The sequence below is a fragment of the Anabrus simplex genome, chromosome 12 (genome assembly GCF_040414725.1).
Source record: "Anabrus simplex isolate iqAnaSimp1 chromosome 12, ASM4041472v1, whole genome shotgun sequence".
Lineage (NCBI taxonomy): Eukaryota > Metazoa > Arthropoda > Insecta > Orthoptera > Tettigoniidae > Anabrus > Anabrus simplex.
The window spans coordinates 63,734,966-63,747,137 of record NC_090276.1 but is presented as its reverse complement, the minus strand read 5'-3'; the positions used below and the strand labels follow the sequence as shown (position 1 = coordinate 63,747,137).

Genomic DNA, 12,172 nt, shown 5'->3' with positions numbered 1-12,172 from the left:
ATGTTTTTGAAGACTTTCGTTTGGAGCGTGTCAATGTAGGGAAGTGAAACATGGACGATAACTTGCTCAGAAAGAAAGAGAATAGAAGCTTTTGAAATGTGGTATTACAGAAGAATGGTGAAGATGAGATTGATAGATCGAATCACGAATGAAGAAATACTGAATCGAATTGATGAGAGGAGATTGTTATGGCTAAATTTGACAAGAAGAAGGGATAGGATGATAGGACACATCTTAAGACATCCAGGACTTGTGCAGTTGGTTTTTAGGAAAGTGTAAGTGGTAAGAATGGTAGGGGTAGACCAAGGTATGAATATGACGAGCAGATTAGAGCAAATTTATCTTTGTTTAGATAAAGACATTAAATATGCAAAGGCATAGTCTTCTCAAGATAATCTTAAAAACATACTTGACTATTTAAAAATATGACCGTTTGGAATCCTTTTCTCCATGAGTATTTTTCCCATATTCCTACTCTTTTAGCACCTGCATTCATCTTTATCTTAACACTCCTCCCTTTTCTCCAGCTTTGTTCTTATTCTATACTTCCTCAGTCATGACTGAAGACGAAGCTCTTGATGAAGCTGGGAATCAAAAATAAGCTTGTCAGGGACTGAGACGGTTGTAGAAAAACTGGGATTTATGAGGCGAGAACCTGTGTATTTGAAGAGATCGAGACTGTCCTTGACCATTTATGTATTCATATTTGCCCTTGTCTCATTCTTCTGCTGCTTCTGCCCCTTATGATCCTGACTTCTTATGTGTTCCTTTCCACAATACTTATATTGACCTGTTGATATCCTCTTTCTCCTCAAGTGTTTGCCCTTTTATCACTTGCATTCAAATTATGCCTCTTCCATCTTCCTGTGTTTATCCAATTTTCTTCTTATCTTACACGTACTACATCAAGACTGAAGTTCTGTCAAAATGGCCTCTCAATAGTATTGGAGTTTGCTCTGCTGATGAAGTTGGGAAGCAAAAATGAGTTTGTCGGATGGATGTAGAAGAACTGGAATCATTGGGGAGAGGACCTATCTATTTCAAGACGGCAGTGTATGAAGAAATGTAGAGATTGTCTTTGTCTCCTCTTTCTATTGAAATACTTCCCATGGTTTCCCATATTCACACCAGGCAAATGCTGGGGCTGTACCTTAATTAAGGCCACGGACGCTTCCTTCCCACTCCTAGCCCTCTCCTCTCCCATCGTCGCCATAAGACCTATCTGTGTCGGTGCGACGTAAGGCAAATAGCCAGCGAAATACTTCCCACACTGACTTTTTGTATGTACCCTATTAGGAATTCCTTATCCTTGTCTCTCTATGTATGACTTCCTGTACACACGGAGTAATTAAAGAAAACATGCTTTCAAGTTGTTATAGTTTACCTTGCAATTTCACTTGTATAGACTAAAGCAAAATTGACCAAGAAAGATAATAATAATAATAATGAAATGAAATGTCGCATGGCTTTTAGTGCTGGGATATCCCAGGACAGATTTGGCTCGCCAGCTGCAGGTCTTTCTATTTGACTCCCGTAGGCGACCTGTGTGTCGTGATGAGGATGAAATTATGATGAAGACAACACATACACCCAGCCCCCATGCCGTAGGAATTAACCAATTAAGGTTAAAATCCCCGACCCGGCCGTGAATCGAACCCGAGATCCTCTGAACTTCTGACCGTTCAGCCAACGAGTCGGACATAATAATAATAATAATAATAATAATAATAATAATAATAATGGCGTATGGCCTCTGTAGAAGTCTGGTACAGGTCTTTCTAATTGATGCCCTTGGCGACCTGCGTATCTGTGAGAATTGGGCCCTGCCTATGATGAATTCTAATGTTGAAGGTGGCACACACACACACACACACACACACACACACACCCAGTCTCCAAGCCAGTTAATTAAGGGAAAATTCCCTTAACCGAAGTCCAGCACGCTAACCGTTTAGCCATAGAGGCCGATAAAAAAAAATTATGGGGCGATGACGATGAAACTTATGTCCTCGCCCCAAGGTAGTGAATTACAAAAAAAAATTTATTGTGTTTTACAAGGTCTTACCTATACCATTACAGTACCTACATTATGTTTGAAAAATAAAAATGGTTTTCATTTATGCCTTGCAAATATCATTCTCTGCTGTCCTTTATGATCACAGTATAACATTCCCTTTCACCCTATATGTTGTTAATTATTCTCTTCTGTAATCCTGGTGCCATATGAGTAAATAAATCTACCGTCATGAAGGCCAAGGAATACAAGAACCTGTTATGCATCTGAATGCTTGTCAGCCTTAGACAAGCCCAGCATTCTGTAGTGATCGATCCTAGGCGTCATATGACTATAGTGCATCTCTATCTGAACAGACAGTACACACTGAATGGGGTGCACTGATCCCAGATCTAGTGCACATTACAAAGTTGTGCAAGGTCAGGCAAATGTGACAGTACAGGAATGTTTTTAGCAAAAATTAATGATATATTTGTTTTGGTACTTAGAGATGAAATTGAGTTGTAATGCAGTATGCTTACAAAGATTTTATTCACCGAGCTCTATAGCTGCAGTCGCTTAACTGCGGCCAGTATCCAGTTTTCTGTTAGTAAGGAATGTTTATGTTCGGATCATGCATAATAAAATACTTAAACACTGTGTTCTATTTGTGTATCTTTGCGTTATCAGATGCTATAACACGGTTGCCATGACTTATGAAATGTGTCCCATGCTTGTAGATATTGAAGACTAAAGATTTGGGGGTGGGAGAGAAGGAACTAATTAAGACTGTGAGGAACTAATATGAAAATAAATAATTTGACTCTTGTTGTGATGTTGGTTTCAGAAACGCATGAAGGTTTAAAGGGCTCTAACACCCCCACTCCTCGTTCGCAGTCCCCTGGATCAGGCCGAATCACTCCTATCGGCGCTGAAGTGCCTGATCCAGATGTTATCAACAAGAAAGCTCTTTTGTCCAAGGAAAGCAGTAAATCAAGGTGAGATGAGGAATTAAATTTCAGTTAGTTAATTTGAGGTTTCACTTTTAATTACTTAACATTGTGAAGCATTGTTTTATTTTTATTTTTTTAATTTTTTTTTTTTTTTTTCAAATTTCTAGTTTCAGGTAGTTATTTAACCGTAATGTTCAGTTCCTATAATAGTTACTAAATACTTGAATTCATACTTCTTGTAAATGCTATTGAACGCTTGACATATAAAACAATTAAGAGGAAACAAACAAACTGTTCAAGTAGTAATGTAGAGTTAACCCTCAGGCCTTTACGTTACCCAATAGAAATCGCTTTTATTCTGTTCTGTCCAATGAAATCGCTGTCCTTGCGGATAGTGTTAATTGCACAAGTTCTGGAAAAGTCCGATCTTGTGAAACGGTAAATAACACTTCCAGAACTGTGCGTGCCCTGCAGTGTATTCTAAAAGTTTTAGACCAACAGGTACAATTTTGACAGTACAAGATTTTTTTTCTTTTTCAAATAAATAAATGTTCGAATCAGCTAATCTAAAATGCTGCCCTCTCACTGGCACAATTCTACTTATACAGCACCCTATAATTTGCAAGTGCTACAGGCCTAATGTAATCTCAAACTTTCCTAATCCAGTATATAATTGCGTTATCTGTGTATGTCGGTGATCTGATATGTAGTGTTTACCTTGTAGACATGATAAGGGCTTTTGAGCTTATGCTTTGTAAAGAAAACGATTTGAAATTCTTTACATTTTGCAGAGAACTTTGCTTCAGAAGAAAACATTGACTGTTCACGAGGAAGTCTTCTACAATAATGAGAGTTTGAATTTAAGAATATTTTACCATTGGAGAATTGTAGTGGTACGCTCGTTCGTCACTAGGTGGCTCACTGTATGCTGGCACAGCGCTCCAAGCTGGAGGTGACGACTGGCATGTTTGGCCGCTGTATGCCTTTCTTTCTAGTAAGAAAGAAACCGGACATCTCCTTAGGACATACCAACTATCGTAAGCCTACTCGCACAAATCTCCACCTCCATGCAATTCTCACCACCATCCAGCACAAAAACAGGGCATTCTCACTACACTCACTACAAGAGCGACACGAATGTGTAAGCCATCAAATATCCAGGAGGAGGTGGACACACTCAGTCATGTTCGAGGGTAGAGGTTACAACAGTGTAGAGTTTCAGAGAGCCGGGCATCCCAACTAATCAAAGCTCACAGAAAGAACAAGTGAAGGGAACTGCCTACCTACTTTACATTCACAACACCACACAAGGTCCTTCGCAAGCATAATATAAAAACCATGTTTGGCACAGTCACTAAAATTGCTCTTAGTGTAGATACAAGTGTTGTATGTCCGGCGCTCCCTTCTCGCTCCGCCTGCCAGCTGCACGCGCGCCTGTGTATCATTCTGCTAGCTTCGACGCGCAGCCCTCAGTGCGCGTGCCTGACCATCGAGTGTACTATAAATAGGAGCTCCCTGCCAGCTCACTTGCCCACTTGCCCTGGTGTCCAGCTCCAGAATACACCCTACGTCGAGCACGGAGGCTACTCCTCTTGAAAATGTGCTTCGACCAGGTGGACTGAATTTCTGGCAGTACGAGGTTTCACCTCTGGTCACCGCTCCCTTACCTGTTTCCACTGCCTATGTTCCGTAATTCTTTTACAAGCCATTTTCATTCCCTAATTTATGCAAGCTCCCTTAGTTTCGCTAGGTGGAATTTCTTCAATCAATTGAACTTGCTTTTTAGGAATTCAGGCACTTCAACAAACAAGGACTCTCAAAGACATTTATGTTAGTGTGCCAGATAGTTTTCGACTATCAACGTGTCAATTCACAAAGACTATCTTTTCAAGATAGAAGTGTATATAAAGACTGTAAACCTGTACATATTGTATAAAGACAGACTTTTCTCAAGATTCAATATTCCTTTTTGCTTCAAAATAAATTTCAGTTATTTGTGTAAATATCATAAAGTGAAGCAATAAAAGTTGTGTTTTGTAAACTTCAACCTTGGTTACAACAACAAGCAAGGACATATTGTCCCCACTATTACACCCAGGGGTGTACAATAGAAATTGCTTTTATTCTGTTCTGGCCAAACATTCCGGTCCATTGGGACTCGCCTCAACGAACACCAAAGAAATGTCCGTCTCAATCAGCTGGAGAAGTCAGCAATAGCTGAGCCCGCCCTGTTGTCGGGTCATGATGGTGTGTTCCAAGATGTTCAAGCTCTTACCTGCACTAAGCACTACAGGTCTAGGATTAAACGAGAAGCTGTGGAAATACGTAAAAGTCCTAACAATTTCAGTTAAGTACTTGTAATACGTGATTGCCAGCCATTAAGGATTTACGTAGGTAGTTCTCTTCCCTGTCCTTTCTGTATTGTTATTTCGTTTAGGTGTTTTCCAAATTCGTGCGTTCCTCATCGCCAGTTGTTATGTCATACTTTCATACATGTGTAACATCTCATTTGGAGCTTTATGTTGTCGTCAGCTCCTGCTTGGAGCGCTGTGCCAGGATACAGGGAGTCACCTGGTGATGAACGAGCGCACTACTACAATTCTCCAGCGGTAGAATATTCTTAAATTCAAACCCTCATTATTGTAGAATTCTCTCTCGTGAACAATCAAAATTTTCTTCTTAAGACGTGGAGCAAAGTTCTCTGCGAAACGTAAAGATTTTCACCTTGTTTTCTTGACACGACATAAGCCCAAAAGCCCATATCATGACTACAAGTATGGGCCGTTAAAGCATCAATGTCAATATTAGTGTTTACCTTGTTTCATTATCGAAAGTAATCTTTCATCTTTCTTAAGTACAGTATGAATTTTCATTCCCTTGGCACAACTGTATTTTCTCCCAATAAGACAGACATTGTAAGTCGGTCAGACCCTCCCACTTTAGTATAAGGTTCACTGTATTTAGGCTCTGATGTATACATTTAAACCCATTATATCTTAAATGTCTAAAATGTTCTCATGCTGTGTGCGTTTGTTTTGTTTTAGGGGTCGTCAAAGCAAAGTCGACCCATTGGCTCAATACCGTCAGGACCGTGGTGATGCAAAAGATCATTTACACCTTGTAACCATAGGGCACGTAGATGCTGGCAAAAGCACACTTATGGGTCATCTCCTGTTCTCCATGGGACAAGTGAAGCAGAAGGTGATGCACAAATATGAACAAGAAAGTCGGAAGTTGGGCAAACAGAGCTTCATGTATGCCTGGATCTTGGATGAAACTGGAGAGGAGAGGTATTATATTGAAGAAACATTCTCTGTAAAGTATAATTTCCTTGTAACTACTATTACTTTGTGTTATGTTCCTTTACTTCATATTATTCTTGTCGTATGCATCCCTGGAGTGTGGACACTACTGAGTGTCACTCAGGTTTTTCACGGATAGTAGGGATACAGAGGAATTCTGGAAAGTGCTCTTACACACTCCCACACCTCTGTATATGTCTTCAAGTGTTTCTCCTTCAGCCGTGCGGTTAGGGGCGCGCAGCTGTGAGCTCGCATCCGGGAGATAGTGGGTTCTAATCCCACTGTCGACAGCCCTGAAGATGGTTTTCCGTGGTTTCCCATTTTCATACCAGGCAAATGCCAGGGCTGTACCTTAATTAACGCCATGGCCGCATCCTTCCCATTCCTAGCCCTTTCCTGTCCTATCGTCGCCATAAGACCTCTCTGTGTCGGTGCGACGTAAAACAAATAGCAAAATAAAAGTTTCTCCTTCACCATACGTCCTCAACACTCTTTCATTTCATATTCACTGCATTTGAATATATTTTTCTCACAACTGTTTCTACTGCAACGTCTGTCCATCTTAGTTGTTTCCACTTTCACAGCAGAGGTATGTCTAAATGGAATGAGGACCTTGTGAATGCATTTGAAGATAATTTTAATTTGTATATTTTAGGAGCCGTGGAATTACCATGGATGTTGGTCAATCCAAATTCGAGACTCCCACCAAATCTGTGACCCTTTTGGATGCTCCAGGACATAAGGACTTCATTCCCAACATGATCACTGGTGCTGCACAGGCTGACGTAGCCTTGCTCGTGGTTGACGCTACTCGAGGAGAGTTTGAGACTGGTTTCGAAAGTGGTGGGCAGACTCGTGAACATGCCCTTCTTGTCCGTTCATTAGGTAAGTTCTTATAAATGTTTTTGGAGTTCAATAAAAATACCTTAAAACTGAAGAAGAAGGAAGGAAAAATAAATAGCAATTAGGAAAACTCAAATGAATGAATTGGAACTTATAGGAAAAGGCTTGAAAAGCGGAAGGAATATTTTGAATGGAGGTCTTAACCTCTTCACTCCGTTGAAGCAAAAGCATGTTGCTACAGTGCTGTAGGGATACTTTCTGTTGTCTTCCTCACATTTGCTCACATTGTTGATACACTACAGGTTGTCTACTTTTAAAAAATTCATATACAGTGTTACCCCTCTTGTACACTATTCAAGGAACTCGAGAGTAATCAGGGAAAAAGTGTAAATAATGGGAAACAACTTATATACATAAGAATGCTCTGGAAAATGGAGGAAATGTTACACAAATGCATATTATTATTATTATTTTATAGAGTATGTCAATCTTCATCATATTTCTTTCGACTTATGTTAATGTTAGGTCCAATGTTAATTAGCTGTTTATATTACACTGCCTTTGTAATTTTGCTCATCCACTGACCAGGAGAAGGGTACTGGTAGGTAGTTAAAATATTGTGTAATATAGCAAATATGGTTCCTCTCCACTTTGTCTTGTCTCTCCACCATTCCTCATCCAACACTGTGTTGTCGTTCTCAATGTGATTTTATTTGGTGTAAATAAATATCATACGAGATAAGTTCACTTCTTGGCTGAAAAATCACTTTATTGTCACCGAGTCTATTCCTTAACAATACACAGTTCCCACTCAGTTCGCTTAACGACTACACAATTACACAGACTTCTAAATAACACTGCAACACTTCTTCTTCTTATTATTATTATTCTTCTTCTTCTTCTTCTCCTTCTTCCAGGTTCTCTCTGCGTAGGGTAGTGTACCAATGCCCTCTACCTTACTTGGTCTTTCCACCACTCCTTTTCTAGTACTTTATTGCTATCGTCTGCTCTATTTGCAATACCGTCCACAACAGAGCTCCTCCATCTCATTCTAGGCTGTCCCCCAGGCCTCTTTGCAGTCTCTGTCTCCATGAATGTTCTCTTTGGTATTCCGTCTCCTGGCATTCTCGTCAAGTGTCCAAACCATTTCACCTGTAACTCTTAATGACGCCAGAGCCGCTATTCATGAAATAAAGTCAGAGGCTACAGGATGTGACGGAATAAATTTGACATTAATTAAAAGACTCACTGAAATTGTTCTCCCAACAATTACACACATAATAAATACCTCACTCATGACAGGAATCTTTCCCAGTATATGGAAAAGTGCCATAATACGACCGATAAGAAAAATCGATAATCCAACAAAACCCGAAGACTTTCGACCAATTTGCATACTTCCTTGTCTTAGTAAAATATTAGAAAAGGTCGTTCACAAGCAGATAACAAATTACATTAACAAACACAATTTACTCGACAAATACCAGTCAGGATTTAGACCTAACCACAGCACAACCACAGCACTACTAAAAGTTACAAATGACATTCAAGCAGGCATGGACAACGGACAAATGACTATCCTTGTACTTTTAGACCTAAGTAAAGCATTTGACTGTGTGGACAGAGAAATATTATTAGCTAAGCTACAAGCACAAAAATTTTCTTCAAGCGCACTGACGTGGCTGCACTCTTATTTAATTGGGCGGCAGCAGTGCGTTTCAGCAGGTACGAAAGTGTCACACTGGCAACAAACTGAAGTTGGCGTAGTTCAGGGCAGTGTTCTAGCGCCACTGCTATTTTCACTGTACTTAAATGACCTACCAGAACATATAAAAACGTGTAGATACCATTTCTTCGCAGACGATATTCAACTTTATATACAAACAAACCCGAAAGACATCCAACTAGACATTGACAAACTAAACGATGACCTGGAAAATATAAAAGACTGGACTAAAAATAATTCTCTTAAAGTCAATCCATTCAAATCGCAAGCAATCATAATTGGATCCAAAAGTAATCATACCAAACTGAAAAGTGTTAAAATTCCCCCAATCCTATTCCACGCAACACCAATACAAATAAACGAAACAGTAAAAAACCTTGGCCTCATTTTTGATAAGTACTTAAACTGGACGGAGCACACGACGAAAATATGCCAACGAGTATTATTTTCTTTGCACTCTCTTAAACGTTTACGGGATCTCCTTCCTCTAAATACGAGAAAGTTACTTGTTCAAAGCTTAATTCTACCCATCTTCGATTATGGTGACGTAATATACAACAACCTAAACACCACCCTTAACGCTAAACTTCAGCGGGCTTATAATACATGCATCCGTTTTGTATTAAATATGCCCAGGTATTGCCATATATCACCTTGTCTTGAACAGCTGTCGTGGTTATATTTGGCGGAGAGAAGAAACCTTCACTCTGTTTCGCTTGTTCACAACATTCTCCGTACAGACACACCAAGTTATCTGAGAATGGATCTTAAATACTTGTCATCTCCAAACAGTATACCTACAAGGTCAGAAACCTCTTCCCTGCTGAGCTTCCCAATTTACCGCACGACCGGGTACAGCAACTCATTCATACCTGCAACCATACGCTCTTGGAATTCCCTTCCGGCTGTAATTAGAGACATACATAGTAGAAATGTATTTAAAAAAACATGTTATAAATGGTACATAGACTTAAGAAATTAGTATTTAATGTTTTTTTTTTTTAAAGTGACTCTCAGAAATTTTCCTTTTGTTTATAACTATATTTAAGTTTAATTTTATAATTCATTATATTTAACTAGAAATCCTAATACTCTGTAGTTTGTACAATGTAGTACATATGAGATGGTTTGGCATAACAGCAGGCTTCATAGCCTGAGCCACGCCACAAGTCAATAAATAAATAAATAAATAATACCTTAAAAGCAAAGAAGAAGAAAGGATCTTCTTGAAGTTTACACATTTCCATGCTTCTCCTTATTTCCTCATTTTGTATTCTATCTTGTCTTGTTTTTCTCTGTATGCTCCTCAAGAACCTCATTTTATCTGCTTGTATCTTACTTTGGTTCTGCTTAGTCAATGTCCAGGCGCTGAAGCATAAGTCAGTATAGGTTTAAAATAGGACAGGTATAAAACCTTCTTGCACTTCATTCGTACCTCTTTGTTCCATACAATGTCTCACACACACTGATAGAAATTTGCAGACTGCTTTATTCTTAAATCAATTTCTCCATCCGAATTTCTAACTTGTGACATCGTGCTGCCCAAATATTTAAACTTTTTCACTGCTTCAAGATGTTCATTTCCCATTTTCGTCACTCCCCTGGATTTCCTGTTACCGCTCATCACGATCAAAGTCTTGCTTTTTGCAGCAGTAATTTTCATTCCAAAATTCATTATCCCTCCAAACTTCAATGTCATCAGCAAAGAGCATAGACGTTACTTGCTCACCCGTCGTCTTCTCCTTAACATTATGTAGAATTCTTTCCATGATGATAATGAAGAGTAAGGGAGAAAATACACTTCCCTGTCTTAAGCCTGCCTCAACTCTGAACCATTCAATTTGACCCACTTTGGTTCTAACAAATCTTTTGCAATTTTGATACATTGCTATTACCATCTGCATTGTTTCATTCTCAACCTGTGCCTCTTTCAATGCTTTCCATACCAAATTCCTTGGGACACTGCCATATGCCTTTTCAATATCTAGAAATGTCCTTTCCATATTCCCATTACCTTTCCATCGTTTGACGCAATGTAAATATTGAGTCAAATGTGGACCTGCCTCTTCTGAATCCATACTGGTGTTCTGCCAACTTAACCTGTACTCTGTCTCTTATTCGTTTATCCAAGATTCTTTCAAGGTTCTTAACTGTATGAGGTATCAGTGTCACTCCTCTGTAATTTTCACATTTCTTCCTGTCTCCTTTTTTGAAAATTGGTATAATGACCCCTTTCGTCCAATCTTTTGGAACAGTCTTTTCTTTCCATATCACTCTGAAGAGTATATACAACCACTGTAGACCAATTGTTCCCCACTGCTATTCCCACCAGAATAAGATCTTTTTTGCTTCCGGTTGCATCTTGCAGAGATTCAGTGAATTTTTGCCAGCATTTCTGTTTCTCTTCTTGAACCACCTTGGAGCATCAGCTCTCACAGAGACAAAGTCCTACAACATTGGCTCTTATGGGACTACCAATCTGATTTAAGTTCTTTAATATGCATGTTGCCTACCACATAGGAGTATTATATTAATATGGCAGCTAGCGTAGTTGGCCGCAAAGGCTGCATTCATAACTTTACTGTAACTGAAGACAAATTTAACCTAAACAGCAAATTATACTGCAAAAAACAAATCAAAAATTAAAAACTAAAAGGTCATCTGCGTTCCAAAAATTACAAAATTACAAATGTAAATTCAAATGCAAATACTTATTTTTAAATTATTATTTTTTAAACTTTCATCCAGCACACAATTTAACTCTTATCCCTTAATACGGAGGGTATGGGGTGAGGAGTCTCACCCCTCTAATCCCATTTTAATGGGTTTCCATAGCTCCTAATTGGCAGGGAAAATGTCCCTTGATAGTTTTTTTCCTTTTAGTAATATGTAGTATTTTTATTACTTAATTGGTAGCACTGACTCTTTTTCTCTTCTAATTACATTGCTTACTAGACTTATCAGCCGCAACTTCCGGTTGCGGTTTTCCTTGCATGCAGAGTGATAACGAATTCTATGATGTCATAGCGAGCTCTTATCAACACCCCTCTATATTCTGTTTTGCATTCTGTTGTTCTGTTTCTCAGCCATATTTTCCAAGCTTGTTTCTTCCGTTTAAGTATATCTTTTACCCTGTCATTCCACCAGGGCTTTTCTTGATCATTCTTCCTTCCTGATACTCTTCCACAGGTCTTTTCTGCGGACTCCACCATGACTGTTATACAGTACACCCATTCTTCTTCAACCCTTCCTATGTCTTCCTTAGGTATACTTGCTTTAATGTGTGTCTGGAACTCTTCATTTATTTCCTTCTCCTGCAATTTCCACACCCTTAGCTTCTCTGCCTAATCTCAGT

At 39.1% G+C, this 12,172-nt stretch overlaps 1 protein-coding gene across 1 annotated transcript in view; it reads left to right on the top strand.

Annotated features, from left to right (window-relative positions):
- The window catches only part of HBS1 (translation elongation factor EF-1alpha (GTPase) HBS1), a 167,862-nt gene that overhangs the window by 114,197 nt on the left and 41,493 nt on the right, over nucleotides 1-12,172 (top strand). Inside the window, exons 6-8 of the mRNA XM_067156259.2 lie at nucleotides 2,841-2,991; nucleotides 5,991-6,236; nucleotides 6,904-7,133. Of these exons, the coding sequence (XP_067012360.2) occupies nucleotides 2,841-2,991; nucleotides 5,991-6,236; nucleotides 6,904-7,133 (627 nt within the window). The remainder of the gene's footprint in view (nucleotides 1-2,840; nucleotides 2,992-5,990; nucleotides 6,237-6,903; nucleotides 7,134-12,172) is intronic.